The sequence below is a fragment of the Canis lupus genome, chromosome 5, assembly GCF_011100685.1.
Source record: "Canis lupus familiaris isolate Mischka breed German Shepherd chromosome 5, alternate assembly UU_Cfam_GSD_1.0, whole genome shotgun sequence".
Lineage (NCBI taxonomy): Eukaryota > Metazoa > Chordata > Mammalia > Carnivora > Canidae > Canis > Canis lupus.
In genome coordinates, this window is record NC_049226.1 from 43,905,294 (window position 1) to 43,921,593 (window position 16,300).

Genomic DNA, 16,300 nt, shown 5'->3' on the forward strand with positions numbered 1-16,300 from the left:
TTCGGCCTAGGGCGCGATCCTGGAGACCCGGGATCGAATCCCACATCGGGCTCCCAGTGCATGGAGCCTGCTTCTCCCTCTGCCTGTGTCTCTGCCTCTCTCTCTCTCTCTCTCTCTCTCTGTGACTATCATAAATAAATAAAAATTAAAAAAAAAAAAAAAAAAAAAAAAGACCAGACTTAAGAGGATAAGGAGCCAGTCTCAAAAAAAATACATATCAAGGAGTAGGAATGAATTGTAAAGCCTTCAAGCAGAAAGAAACAGCACATCTAAGAACAGAAGCAGGTGGTGTGGCTATTTAATAGCATGACAGGGGTAGCATGTATTTTAATACATGGATAAAGGACCATATCATGCAGGTGGCCTGGCGGCCAAGGAATCTGGATTTTCTTCCTGTGTAAGAGAAATCCCCTGAAGAGATTTTAAATAAAATGCTGACACAAATGGTTATTTGGAAAAGACCATCATGGCTATTATAGAAATATACCGGAGGGAAAATGGTAAAAGAGGAAATGGGGAAAATCCAATTAAGAAGCTATTGTAATAGTCTAGGCTAGAAATGATGGTGACCTGACCTAGAGTGTGGCAGCAGAGATCAAACAACAGTCAGGTAAGAGGGATATTTGTGAGTAGAAATGATAAGCTTATTTAGGACCAAGTACTGAGACTGAAGAAAGAGGACCCCCTGATTTCTTAGGCAACAAAGTAAAATAGTGCCATTTTTTATTGAGCTGAAGACATGGAAGGAACAGATAAGGGAAAAACATCAACCAACAGTTCTGCTTTGAATATTTAAGATTTATTTATTTATTTTTAAAGAAATTTTTTAGAAAGATTTATTTATGTTTGAAAGAGAGAGAGCATGCACAGGACAGAGAGCGGGCAGGAGGTAGGGCAGACACAGAATCTTCAAGCAGACTACCCACTGAGCACAGAGCCCACTGTGGGGCTTGACCATATAACCCAGATATCATGACCTAAGTCAAAACCAAGAGTCGAATGCTTAACAGACTGAGCCACTCAGGCACCTTTTAGACACTTAAAATGTAAAGATGTCTACTGAGATATTCAAGCAGAAATGTTAAGCAGAGGGTTAGATAAAACTGGGGACGGGGAATATGTTAATGTTAAAGAATACTGATATCACAGGAATAGATTAGATCAGATCACCTAATTTAGTAATTTTCAAATTTGATGTATATACATCCCACAGAGATTCTAATTCAGTATGCCTGGGGAGAGGTATAGGAATCTGCATTCTGAAGCAGCTGACCTTCACGCTACATTTTGAGGAGCACTGACTTACAGAGAGAAGAAAGTCCAAAACTGAGATTTGGGGAATTCCAAATTTAAACCTTGGGTAAAGAAAGATGAGACTGCAAATGGCACTGAATTGAAACAAACAGAGAGGAAAACCTAGACAGTGGATACTCCGGAATTCAAATAAAAGAAGGAACAGTAATTCTTGAATATGGGTGAGAGTGAAGAACAGAGAAAAGTGACTGACAGAACAGTAAGGTCATTGGTCATCTTTACAGGAAGGGGCAGAGGTTATCTAGAGCACTTTAGGGAATAAATGGGAAATGAAGAAGATGATAACCACGATTAAGAACCTGAGATCATCATACCTGAGCTGAAATCAAGAGTTGAGATGATTAACTGACTGAACCACCCAAGCATCCTCTTTATATAGACATTTTTGACTGGATACCTGTGATGTTTTACTAAAATAACTATCTTAATTCTATTCCATGTAATAGTAATTCTTTTTTTAAAAAATGCCTTTCATTTCAAACTTTCAATATTGCACCTACAACCACATAACATTTTTCAGTATCAATTATATACAACATCATTTTTCCCAAAAAACAAAGGTAGAGAACCAAAATTTCAAATATTTCCACTCTCCACAAAAAAGCTGTAACTACTTCATCCTCTAGCTCTTATTTACCCTTGCAAGATCCTCTATTTCAGAACTGAAGTTTGTTTCTCCTTCCATCATTTCTTCCTCTTCTAATGTTCGTTCATCATCAAAATCATGAACCAGCATGTCAGCTGATGGATCAAATTCATGGTCATCTGATGTTGCCGAACCTCCTGGTAAAAAATATTTTTAAAAGTATAATAAGTTAAATTGTTATCTTATTTATATTAATTTAATGGGCATGTTATTTGTAGCTGGAGAGAAGTCAAATAAAAGTATCAGAGAAAAGCTATGCACATTAAGTATTGTATTTTCTATAATTCTTACCCTTACTTATTACCTACCCTCTACAAAAAAATCTCTTCTCTAAGGGATTATTTTTTGCCCGGTTTCACCTTTATTTATTCACAGTTAAAATTACAACTAGTATGGGGGATAGGAGAGTACAGCTTTAAAAATGCAGGTACAGCTTTTAAAGTGTACTTTCATTTAAACATGAAATTTCAGTTGTAAAGAATAAAAGGTCATATCAAATAGAATGATCATTCGTGTGAGAAAAATCACAATTCTTAATCATTTGATATTTAATAGACCCAATGAGCATGAATCCTTATGGCCCATGAGAATAAGTTGTGTGAAATATACAGTCAGATGAATAAACAGTCTAATGAAAATACAGCTGCACTCAAGTAGTAGTCTATTAGTTCTTCCACAAAAACATATTTTAACATATAGGTAGCTATCCTTAACTTACTTAATTGATTTTGGTCTGAAATAATTCAGATATAGAATATAAAACCAAAATTTATTAAAACTGCATAGAGAACTCTTATGAAAGTCATTAAAAATATTCCAATAGTTAACTAGTGTGTAAGCTAATCTATTTTTAGCCTGGTGGCTGGGGAATACTGCTATACTCAATAGGGTCAAGCCTGTAGTATTAGATTGCAAATACGTGGCATATACATTCTGTAAACCATCCCCACATTTGGCTATTGCCAAACTTGGACTTAAGTTTACAAAAACATGTTTTTACTAATAAACAAGTTACTTAACATTTAAAAAATCAATCAGCAATTTCTTTTAACAATTTAAACTGTTAAACTGCTATAAGTTGTATTAATAAAAATTTATATTAATAAAGATTAACATCATTAATTAGTAATATATTACATCAATATACTCTTTCTTCAGTCCAGTAAGAGAACCAGGAAGTAAAACAAAGAGTCAAAAGGCTAAATTTCTTGAAAAGCAGACTATTAGGGATAAAGGGTGCCTAAGGCTGAAGGTTCTTGTCATCTCCCTTAATTTTCAGTGTAAATACCATTTTTTCAGTGCTTACTGTGTGCCAAATACTATGGCTCAAGCATGTCACATACATTATATTTCATTTAATCTTCGAATAATCCTATGAAAACAAAAATGTGATGCGCATGTTTAAACTCATGGAACCAGTAGGTGGCAAGGATGTAACTTAAATCCTGGGTCTACAAATTCTAATGCCTGTGCTTTTACTGTACTCCAAGCCTCCTGCAAGCCCTAGCCTCAGAAACAGTAGGTATCTTGCCTCAAATACTTGAAGAGAACTTGTTTTTCTTACAAAGAAAAAAAAAACTTAAGTAGGACCTGAACTCAAAATCCTGAGATCAAGACGTGGATGCTTAACCAACTGAGCCACCCAGGTGCGCTGCAGAGAACCTATTTTTACTAAGATGGGTGAACTGCAAGCCAGGTCAGGTGGTAAAGCACTTAGAAGTCACTCTGCTCTTTGAGGAAGACTGATATTAAATATGAAATAACTAAATACATAACTTCTAAATCAGGTATTACCTTATAATACAAATGAGTTTAAAAACACTATCAAAGACAAAATGACTTGAAGACTTTAGAATGACTTAAAAACATATTTTATAGTTTCTATAATATCAATTTCTTTGGAGAATTAAGAAAAGTATGGCATAATTTTATTAGGTCATCTTAGTACTGGTTGAGGGACTGGACACAAAAATTCCATGAGAGCAGCTTGAGAGCTCCTAATTTAGTTGCAATTTTGTCCCAACCATTATCCCTTCTTTTTGAGTTTTTAAAGAAAAATGTTCCCAAAACTTTTCAGTTGACTCAGCAATCTTCTAAGATGTTTATTCAATAATCATGTATTCCTACAAATAATGCTCTATTTTTCTTCTTCTTTGTAGGCAGGAAGATCCTAAAACTACCTCACACCACCATCCTGTATACTATTATCCTAATCATAACATATAATTCCTATTGAATACAAATACTGTAAAAAAAATAATTATGCTTAATTCCTAACGACATACTCTTCCACTAACTTAAAAAAAAAAAACCTCACATGAATACATAGCACCAAACTATGAATGTTGTATTACTTACCTAAAGTCTCCCATTTTTTGTTTTTTGCAAAGCCAATTATATTTAAAGCTTTGCCACTTCACCCTCTCACTACATGAAATACCAAACGGTTGGTAAACCTTTTTCCCCTTCTTATTCCAATGCTTTCTCTACAAATACACTGCACTGTTTTCTGCTAACTTTCAATTTCACGTCTTTTCTTGCCTTAATCTGACTTCTTCGTTTAATCCAGCTTTTTTACTTTGTTGAAACCAATTAACCATCCTGTTCCTTTTTGTTAATTACTAGGCCCACTGTTAAGCTGTCTGCTAGAGGTAAAAAAAAAAAAAAATCCCTAAAATAAATTATTAGAGGTATGGAGTCTGCTGCTTTGTGTAAATAAATATGCTTCAGAGTTAAGGCAAATACCAGTTTGGTCATAAAATTGTATCCTACTAAAAATTACTAAAAGGCACCCTACATCTTTTCAAAGATTCAAAAGATAAACTTTATAACACATCATGTGACTCATTTAATAATTTTATTTCCTTCCCTTCTCTAAATCCCCACCTCTTATGGTTACTAGTCTTACGAGTAAAGCCCTGTATTGTACCTCCACAGGTTTACACTGGTAAAGTCTATAGACAAACCACTGAGCCTGGGTCATGTGACTGTAATTAGTAACATCAATTCCAAAGTACAGATGTTACAAAGGCCACAGCTTTTTACCAGTGGACCAGATTTTTTTTACATTGAAGCCTCTATTCTTGGTTTTTTCCCCACCAACTTTTGTTAACTGCCTACAGCTAGAATTACTTCAAGTAGTAAAGGCCATCAAAGATATTTGTATTCTTCAAGCTCCACTATTCCAGTTCAGCATATGCCAATTCAAATCCAAAGGAAAATGAGAAACCCATTTAATTTCACTTTTGAAGTAATTACTTTTTTTTGTGCCTAATAGATTACCTGATGAATGTCTCAAAAATTCATAGAAAAATATCTAAAACTCTATCAGCAATGTGACAACATTAACAAAAACAACTAGAACCTATTTTTTTTTTTTTAGAACCTATTTTTTTTTGATGAAAAGATGTGTTTGAAAGAAAAAAAAATTGGGAACAATTCCATGTCCTAAAAAGGATATAATAATCTACTATTTATCTGAGGTCAGATTACTTCCAACCTCAACCACCCAAACATATTTATAAAACTAAGAAGTTAAAAAAAAAGTCCTTGAGTTTCAGAAATGTCACAAAGCCTACTCTACTTTACTCCCAATCATATTAGAAAGAGTAAGATATTTGCAGCTGAAATAAATATGACAAAACTCACAATCAATTGAGCACACTAGTTATTTAGAAGGGATCTGAAGGTACACTAGTCTAGCTCCCATTCGATATATTATACTACACAAAGTACAATGATTTGTATTCATGAAAAAGACCTCAAACCATTAAAAAAAAGGCACATATTAAGCATTTTTACAAACATTCTCTGAAACTTACAACAGAAAGATTGCTTGGATAATCTGGAGAATTCAGTAACACATCATACCTAAATATTCAAATAAAATATTACCATGTCTCAGAGAGTTCTCTTTCTGACTTTTTCACTGTATTATTCCTTAATTCACGTACTCCATTGTAGAAGTTAGTCTTCTCTCTTAAAGTCCCAGGACACTGAGGCAAAGACTGGACTCTTTCCTGACTGCTTTTTAGCTCCAACCAACTGTTGCTATGCAAGAATGCTGTGTCAGAACCTCTAACTAATCATGGGAAGCCTAAATTCAGATTTTATATAAAATCATCTTATTTTTAAGATCACAACAAAGGCCAAACAAAAAACTTTTGTGACCCAGACATATTCAAATCACATGTTTGCAGCCTCTAAGTTAAGAAAAAATGAATCTGTACTGTATTTGGAAGAGAATATGAAACTCCAAACCTACATGGTGTGAGGGTACAACTTGAGGATACTCAAAACTAAACATAACCTACTTAGTTTACAACATTAAATATTAATTTTTGAGTGTTTTGGTTATACTATTTTTTTCCTCCCTCACGAAAAGCATTTATTTTTTTCTCAAATACTTTGAGTTTCCTGCACAAATTATTTCTAAGAAGTTAATGACTCCTTTTGAAAACATACACTTCATATATACTTGAAATCAAATAACAAAACCTTAAGAAATGCACATAATAATTAATTAAAAAAGTGAACCCACAAATAGTCATGAGGTTGAACTCACAGCAGCCTCACCTGTACTTTCATGGGCAGTCAAATATTTCATCCATTTCTTTTTTCCCCAGAGAAAAGAAGCATTCAGAAGAAAAGCAAGTCAGATAATAGTCTAACTCCTCTAGCCTTTTTATAACTAATAGGACAAACATTAGTCAAATAGAAATTACAGAAAACATAGAAAATACTTACCTGGACTTGAAGACTCAACAGATGGCTGGGGGGAAGGGGGGAGAAAAGAAGAAAAATTATCTTTGTGTAGTGACTTTTTACAAAATTTAAAGGAATTATTCAATGGCTAGCATGACCCCCAAAACCACAGTAAGCTCTAATGTCTGAATTATCCAAGTCAAACTAAAACCTTCTATATAATCCTTTCTCTGATATTATGTTTATTTAAACATAGAGAAAAATTCCAAACACTCCTGAATCTAGAAACAAAGATAACAATAAGGAATTGATTCAGATTTTAAAGGCAAATATAGGTCATAAAATAGGTAGTTTAAGAGATCTGATTTTGGATCTTGGAACATTCTAAAATATTTTCTCCTTTCGGACAAACATTATATGGTCTCATTCATTTGGGGAATATAAAAAATAGTGAAACGGAATAAAGGGGAAAGGAGAAAAAATGAGTGGGAAATATCAGAAAGGGAGACAGAACACAAGAGACTCCTAACTCTGGGAAACGAACTAGGGGTGGTGGAAGGGGAGGTGGGCAGGGGGTGGGGGTGACTGGGAGGGGGGCACTTGATGGGATGAGCACTGGGTGTTATTCTATATGTTGGCAAATTGAACAATAAAAAATAAATTTATAAAACAAACAAATAAAATATTTTCTTCTTTCAATACAGAAGAAATTACATACAAGGTTTGCTTATATGTATATACAAGCTGGTCTCTGGCTTAAAACGTGTGGGAGAGGGAAGGCCAAAACACTTTAAGACATCATTTTAAATAAAAGATATATTGTAAGAAAGCAGAAGAAAAAAGTAAAACGTTATTAAGCACCAAATAGTATACAATAGTACACTTTACTAAAAAACAACATACTTTTAAACTATCACAGAATTAGTAACCTTCAAGCTAACGTTTAGAGAGGTTAGGTTATCTGATGGAAAAATTATAAACATTCCCAATTATAGTGCTGCTTCTACTGCAGCATTCTACTTCTCATATATTTAACTATAAGCATTTAGAAAATTTAAAGATAAAATTGCTAGCAACTCATTTCGCTACTTGACAATTTGTGGCTATCTTGTATCTACCTTCAGCTAATTCACAACTATAAACAAGTCATCTACAATCATAAACTTTTATAAATAACAAAAACTAAACATGCTTCAAATAACACACTTCATAATTAAAATCTTTCCTATTCATTCAGAACTATTTCATGCCCATGAGAAGTCAGAGATTCTGGAAGTCTAAAAGCATCAGCAAAGAGATAGGGTTATTCTAGTACAGACAGTCCCCAACAATGATGGCTCAACTTACAATTTTTCAACTTAACAATAGTGCAAAAGCAATACACATTCAGTAGAAACCAAACTTCAAATTTTGATCTTTTCCTGGGCTAGCAATACGTGGTATGATACTATCTTGTGATGCAGGGCAGTGGCAGCAAGCTGCAGCTCCCAATCAGGCATGCGATCACGAGTGTAAACAACCACCAACACACTTAGGACCATTGTGTACCCATACAACCTTTTCTGTTGTTCACTTTCAATATAGTATTCAATAGACTACATGAGATATTCAACATTTTATTATAAAATACACTTTGTGTTAGAGGATTCTACCCAGCTGTAGACTAATGTATGTCTTGTGAGCATGTCTGAGGTAAGCTAGCCTAAACTAAGCTGTTTATTCATCAGGTTAGGTATATTAAATGCATTTTTGACTTAATGATATTTTCAACGTATGATAGGCTTATCAGGACATAACCTTATCATAAGTCAAGGAAATCTGTACTTTCCTTCTTTCTGCTAAGTAATGAGGCAGAGAGCCAAGAAAAACAAAACAAGTGCCTAATATTTCAAAGGCTAGGCATTCTCAGACTAATTTCTTTTTTTTTTTTTTAAAGGTTTTATTTATTTATTCATGAGAGACACACAGAGAGAGAGGCAGAGAGAGACACAGAGGGAGAAGCAGGCTCCATGCAGGGAGCCCGATTTGGGACTCAATCCAGGGACTCCAGGATCACGCCCTGAGCCAAAGGCAGATGCTCAACTGCTGAGCCACCCAGGGGTCCTTTAAGACTAATTTCTTATAAGATAGTATAACTCCATTTTGAACAGTCCACATTATGCTATTGTACTTAAGTATGACATTCTAGATCTGAAGCACACTTTTTCAAGGGCCCTATTCTTTTCCCTTTTAATGCTCAGAATGGCTCAGGACTATAAAAACAACTTATTTTAATAAGACTATTAAGAATATTCGGAAAAAAAAAAAAAAAAGAATATTCGGTATTATATATCTTCAAGCGTCACGCCACTACCTGAACTTAAAAGTTACTGTGCCACAATAGAGTCAAAACAGTGCTGCTTTTTAAATTCTATTCCTCTAATAGGAAGCTGGAGAGCAGGGTGATAGAGTAATGTAACTACACAAAGGGTTTGCAGCTTGCTTAATATCTTTTGGCCAGAGCTACACATGTCTAGCTCAAAATGGATTTAACCACCACACAAATTATTACACAGCAAACCAATATTTTAAAGTATTAATCCACCTTTATGTCATGCAATTATGCTTTATTTACCAAGTTTAAGCACAATCTCTCTCCAAGGCTACAGAAACGATGACTATCTTCATCTGGTTTGCCATCCAGAGTAGCCTCACAGTGCTGTTTTTCCTTTTCAGTAAACTTTTGAAATGATTTGCAACGCAGAAACAAGAAAAACCAGCATTTCTTTCAAATTAGGAGCTTAAAAGAAATGGCTCTTTCAACATTTAGTTTTTTTTTAAGCACTCCAGTAATTATTCATTTAACAGTCTTCTCATAAAAAAAAGGGTTTCTGATTTAAAATGTTATCCTACTGAAGAATAAAAGGTACATTTTCAATGATTTTAGATATTGGCAATAATGAAGATACTGAATTGTGAATGGTGTCTGTAGTTTGTAAAAGGCCTCAAACCATAGATTGTTGTTTTATTGGGTAAGGTTATATATCGCTTTAAAGTTCTGAAAAAGGCCCCGAATATTTTCCATTAATTAAGATACCAAATGTTTAGAGGACTGGTTGCATTTGTAAGTTTAGCTGGCATAAAGCAGAGCACCCTCTACTTAAAGATAGCATTAATGATCATTTTACGTCAGAGATGCTGGAATGTTTCAAGAACTGTGATCTGACTGATGTACACCTAGATTAGCATGGGGGAGGGAAAGTAGGGATGGTTTGCTGCTAAACATATATTTTAGTATTCTATGCTCAAAATAAAATTCCATTGTTTCATTTGGGGTAGGGTGAGAGTCAGGTTAGTTTCCTGAAAGTTAATTCTATTCAGTTAAATTAAAAATTCAGCTTCTGGAAAACTGGCATTTGAAAATGGTTTATACTATAAACATTACTTTCACCCAACTAACAGACAAAACAATTATCTTTCAAAATAAGAGTATAGTATCATAATACAGAAAATTTCAGTTTACGAAATGAGAACACTTTTTATTTAGGTATTTAAGAGAACAGAAGAACCAGCTTACATTTATATAGTACTATATTTTTTTAAATGCATAAAGTTACTTCATCATACTATATACCTGGCAATTAACACTTGCCCTGCCTACGACATTTTATAGATTTCACAGCCCAAAAAGATAAAGTGACTTCATGATAGGTGGTAAAGGTGGAACTAAAGTCTAGGACTTGAATGCTTCTACATTTTCCAAGGAAAAAACTATATTAAAAACGTTTCTCTTTACCTCTCTCCTAACTCCCTCTTTTTCTTTTTAAAATGGTTTTCATTTGTTCAAAGCCATGTTTAAAATGTGACTGCAAGCTGTCAAGTGTCACATCAGACTATCATCTACGTCTTGTTAGGAACTGGTATCTCTAACAATACTCTCCAGAAAAACCTGAAACATCTACCATTAATGGCAAAGTAAATTGGAAAGGCAGAAGGAGGGGAAAAAAATAAAACTAAAGTTGTTAAACAGGTACTCATTTGTAACAGTATCTATTTGTAGAAAAAGTACAAACTAAAATGCAAGTAGTAAAGATTTTTCATTTGAAATTAAAATGTACTTAAAACGCACTCATACATTATTGATAAAAATACATACATTATTGATAAAAATAGAATGGCTTAACCATTCTAATGATCATTTTGCTAATATGAAATACCCTATGGTAGGCTAAAAAAAGCATGCCAAGATATGTCACTATCATAAAGTGGTTCATTGCAAAAAGTTGGGGAAAAATTTTTAAATCTATCATTTAACTAGTTAGAAATGAAATACAGTTCTTCCAAACATTTAAGCACTATTAATCCTTTAAAAAGAATGAGACAGGGGATCCCTGGGTGACTCAGCGGTTTGGCGTCTGCCTTCAGCCCAGGGTGTGATCCTGGAGACCCATGATCAAGTCCCACAACTGGCTGCCTGCATGGGGCCTGCTACTCCCTCTGTGTCTCTGCCTCTCTCTCTTTCTCTGTGTCTCTCATGAATAAATAAATAAAATCTTAAAAAAAAAAAAAAAAAAGGAATGAGACAAAATCTGTTTGTGAATGAGGAAAAAATGTAAAAAAACATATACACATATTTACTCATACATATGGAAGTAAAAAAAACAGTATAGAGAGGGTAAACTGGGCTGGAATATACACAAAGATTTTTTTCTTCAAAAATATACACAAGAATTCGTTAAAAAATTATCTCTAGGAATTAGATAGGGGAAATAAAGCTTTTTTCATTTTATACCTTTCTACACTGTTAGAATTTCCAAACCACTTGTTAATGTTGATGCATTGTTTTGTTTTGCTTTTAAAGTCAGTGGAGATTATCTTGTGGAATTATGAGCTATTTTCATTTTCTTCCTCTACTTTTAGAGTTTTAAAAAAATTTAATACATGCACTTTTTTTAAACAGGTGTGTAATTTAGAAAAATAACCTAGTTTTCTTTTAGGTGTATACATAATTACATGACTAGATAACACTAGACAGCCACACACAGTATGAGCAGGCTAAATCAAATTAAAAAATGAACTGTTAACTTTTATACTTTCACCACATACATGATTCAGTTGCTAATAGTTGTAACAGTATTCAATGTCTCAGGTTTGTTCAAATGTTTCTTTTTTAATTTTTTTAAAGATTTTATTTATTCATGAGAGACAGGGGGGGGGGGTGCAGAGACACAGGCAGAAGGAGAAGCAGGCTCCATGCAGGGAGCCTGATGTGGGACTCGATCCCGGGACTCCAGGATCACACCTGGGCCAAAGGCAGGTGCTAACCCACTGAGCCACCTAGGGATCCCCTAAATGTTTCTCTTTTGTATATTTCTAGAACATGGTAATCTCGCATATTACCATTATTAAAAAATAATTACACTAAGGTAGTAAAAACATGAAGTAATCATTAGACTCCTATATTCCAGGCAATCCAAAGCATATTTTCAATGAACATAACTGTCTGAACTAATTTCTCCCCTCAAACCAATTCCACCATCATTTCTTTATCATCATCACCAACGTAGTAAATTTAGACACGAAACCAAAGATTCTACAGTTACGGGGATAGAAGCCAGGAAGTAGTTAGAGGCCCTCCTCCAGGTGAAGACAGGGGAACTGTGCTCATCATTTCTCTTCTTCCAAACAAAACTAAGTCACTTAACTTTCCCCTGAGGAATTCTAGAGTATAAAAAAGATTAATAAAGTCTTGGTGCTAAAACTAGCAAATTGACTATGGTAATAGTAATTCAGAGGGTGAGTTGCTATTATTAAGCACTAGAAATTCAAAAGCCTAGGCCCCACTCTTACCTGTGCCACAGCCTAACTGTACAACCTAGGACAAACTGCATTAACTCTGCTCAGTTTCATTTTCCCTAAGACAGAAAGACTTAGACTTCTTCTAGTTCAATTTCCTTTGAGATCTAAGTTCTTTACTTTTATTATGAATTGCTCAAAAGACATATTACTACTAAGGAATACTTAGCTAAAGGAATGGGATATGTTTAATAGCATCTTCTAAATTTTTTTTAATCTAAGAGTTTTGGAAAAAAGATTATCTCAACTTGCAAAAAGCTTTCTGGAGGGTGCTACTTTATGAATTTCCTATCTATACAAACATAATTTTAAGTCATTCTTATAATCCATAGAGTAAGTCAAACAGAATGGGTCCCAAGTGATGACTGGTACTTGAACAGTTTAATCACTGTAATGAATTTTGAAACCATTTGCAAACCTTTTGAAATACACAGGGACTCAAGCTAGTATCAAGAAATTTCTATATAGGTGATTCTTTACCTACTTTTATTAATCAGTTTCTTGCTTCAATAGCAGTGTTTTATTTCTGATTTGAGAAACTGTCTCTGTACAAAAATTCTCTAATATTAATCCACTTTTATACTTCCTCCAACTAACCTTTCCTACCTTATTAAGTACTTCATTACCCCTTCCAAATTAAACTTTATTAGACTCTCATACATTGGCGTTCTTAATTACTCTGGATAAATCCTAAATACACTAAAGGACAAATATTTTTTTAAAAAATTCATTACCACTACAGAGAATTATTTAAAGCCTAAATCCATCGCAGTGAAACAAGTTTTGTTTAGAATTGAAATTAACACTGTCGAGAACAGCAATCAAGATGAATCCATTTCCTTAAAAAACAAAATCCAAATACACTAAAAAAACCACTAAGCAAGCAGTCTATTTTCAAGAGAAGCAAACAAATAGATGTGATAGCACACATTATGTATATCACTTTTGGAATTCTTTTAAGTACTTAAAAATACAGAAAAGCAAGTTCATTAAATTTTCTTCTCTTTATATAACAATATGGCCTAGGTGAAAAGACAGGTCTTGCACTATGTTGTGGCTTTTTTTTTTTTTCCTGGAGAAAAAAAAGTCCCTCATGTGTTTACAAACTCTGAAATAACAGACAAATTGTTCATTCCCAAAGGTCCCTACAACCACATTCCTTATAAAACCCAAAGGATCAACGATTTCTTCCTCTTATGCTTTCTTTCTCATTGCCTTTGTAAAGCTGCAACTCTCTGTAATTTCCTTCCTTTAACTGTGACTAGGAGAAGCTCCTTTTAGAAGATTGATAAATCATTTTAAGGGATAATTAATGAGAAATACTATCAAAAACTATTAAGAAAGGGAGAATGTGCCATTCCTTCCAAGCACATTTAATATGTTTTTAATGTTACCACAATTTGAGGAACCGTTAAATACATACTTCCTACTATGGACTGCCTAAGATGATCAGATCAAGTATGAAAAATCAGTATATTCAACTCACATCTAAATAATTTGTATTAAAACATTAAACAAAAAAAAAAAAAAACATTAAACATCTCTCTGGAAAAACAAGGTCAGGGTCATTCTCCTGTGTAAGAACTAAAAATTAAAAAAAAAAAAAAAAAAAGGCCCAGAAGCATAATATCTACATTTTTCTCTAGAGACGTACTTCTTCAATAACCTGTTTTCCCCTCAGATTTATCAAATAAATGTATATTGTTGCTGTGTATTTTCTGTTATGTTATCAGTTAACTTCAATGCTCAAGTCTACTTAACCAAAAGTACAACAGTACATTTGATTTTACCACATGCTTTATATTGTCATAAAGAATGAATCTCCTGAGAGTTCACACAAAAGCAAGTAAAAGCCCTCTATACACCAAGCATTTCTACACCTAATTTTTTTAAAATGACTAAGCTCTAAAATCATTCTAATTACTAAAATATTGAGATCAGAAAAACACAAATTAATTTTACTTTTCACTCTTTCACTTGTTTTAGATTTTTTGCAGGACACAGATGGAGGTTCCTTCAAATTCACTAAAAATAAAACCATCTACAAGCAACTTAAGAGTTATAAAAGAAATTTTTTAAAAGATTTCTGGTCACTAAATAAATGCACCAAAAACCAAGTTCAGGTTTTCTCTTCTTGAAATTGAACCATCCATGTGTTCCTACTGAACATGAAAAGTTCCATTCTCCAAGTGATGCAATCTTTAAGAAAACTAAAACATACTCTTGAAAATATTAGGAAATGACTAGTGACTCAAAGTATTGCTTTTCCTCTCTTACATTAATGCAACCATCTTTGCTCCTAATAAACAGGAAATATTAATATACTTCTATTTACATGTTTTCAGTGTGGTAGGCAGTTAAAATTTATGGGTGACGTTTCTTAAATTTTACTGTATTTTCAAACACTGTTATGTTTCTTCAATAATAGCTTGCCTTAAAATATGACTACAGAATTTAGAGTTCAAACCACCGTGAGTGGCACTACCAGGGAAGAAACCATATCGCCTATTACAGCACACCCCTGCTTATCTAATGGGCATTCACTGAAGACTATTTGACAAAATGTAGGTAAATTCAGCCACTACAAGCCCTCCCCCACCCCTTCCTTACATATGAAAAAAGAAACACTTAAAAATCTTACCAGGACTAAAATTGTTTCAGCCCAGTGGAATGAATCCAGTGATATTTTAGTGAAACACACAGTACTATGTTTTCTCCAGCTTATGTGCCTTGAAATACATATTCTTTAACCACAAAGAAAAAAAATGGAAATAAATCTAAGCTCTAAATTTAATTTTAAGTGAAAAGTATTAAATGTTTTAAAAACATCACTGGCAGAAAAGAGTCCTGCTATAGTTAAATCCGCTCCTTTAATAGCAAATACTCCACTATACATTAATATAAAGTTAGTTTCCATAAGGAAGGCAGAAGGAACACCCTAAGAGCAACTGCACAACACAGCTAACTTTTAGGTCCCTCCATTCAACAGGTACATGAAAAAGCATCCAAAGTAGTATTTTTCCTTAATCTACACGTTTCTGTAGCCCAACGTTTACAAAGGAGGCATTATGGTGTTACCAAAATTACTCCCCTAACTTACTACTGACTTCATTTAGCAAACAATGAACACAAAAATTGGGGACTGGGTGGTTAAAAAAAAATCACCTATTCCAGAATCTGTTTTGGGGTGTCTCGGAGACCATGAAAACAGTAATTCATACAAGGAAATGCCTTACCGTTCAGTGAGGCTCTGACTCGAAGTAGACTTAAAACCCCCTATACTATATCACTCCTTCAACTCCAGGGGGTAAAGAATAACGGAATTCTTTCGAGGGTTAAGGGGCGGGGGGGGGGGGGGATGGTGTATTTTTTTTTTTAATCACGTTTAAAGATTTAAATCGGAAACAAAATTTAAATCTCCAGTGGCACAACACGAAGTTGGAAAGAATCATTAAGAGTTAAGCCAAGATTTGAAGCCCCCCAAAATAAAACAATTACCACCGAGGAAAAAGGAGCTTCGGTAACTCGTTTACTGGAAAAAGAGGGGGAAAAAAAAAATCTTCCACCGTGGGGGGTGGGGGGGAGAAGAGGAAGACAATAATAGGTAGCCTTAATATTCAAGGGGCGGTGGGGGGGAATATGGGGAAAGTGAAGAGGGAAAGGTAGAAAGCAACTCTTCTGAAATGGGAAGAGAGAAAAAGAGGTCCGACCCTGAGGAGGAATGAACTGTGCCGGGGGTTCCGGGGGTTCCGGGGGTACCGGGGAGTCCCCCAGCCCGAACGGCCGGCCCGCGGGAGGCCA

At 34.2% G+C, this 16,300-nt stretch overlaps 1 protein-coding gene across 17 annotated transcripts in view; it reads right to left on the bottom strand.

Moving 5' to 3' along the window:
* MIER1 (MIER1 transcriptional regulator) overlaps window positions 1–16,300 on the bottom strand; it is a 56,371-nt gene that overhangs the window by 33,911 nt on the left and 6,160 nt on the right. For 10 of the 17 annotated variants that reach the window (XM_038537180.1, XM_038537185.1, XM_038537178.1 and 7 more), the window contains 2 exons: window positions 6,707–6,731; window positions 1,952–2,097 (listed from right to left, as the gene is read on the bottom strand). In XM_038537180.1, coding sequence (XP_038393108.1) covers window positions 1,952–2,097; window positions 6,707–6,731 — 171 coding nt within the window. Of the gene's footprint in view, window positions 1–1,951; window positions 2,098–6,535; window positions 6,573–6,706; window positions 6,732–15,140; window positions 15,251–15,735; window positions 15,830–16,300 lie in introns of those variants that run through there. The other 7 variants (XM_038537177.1, XM_038537176.1, XM_038537179.1 and 4 more) reach the window with 3 other exon arrangements.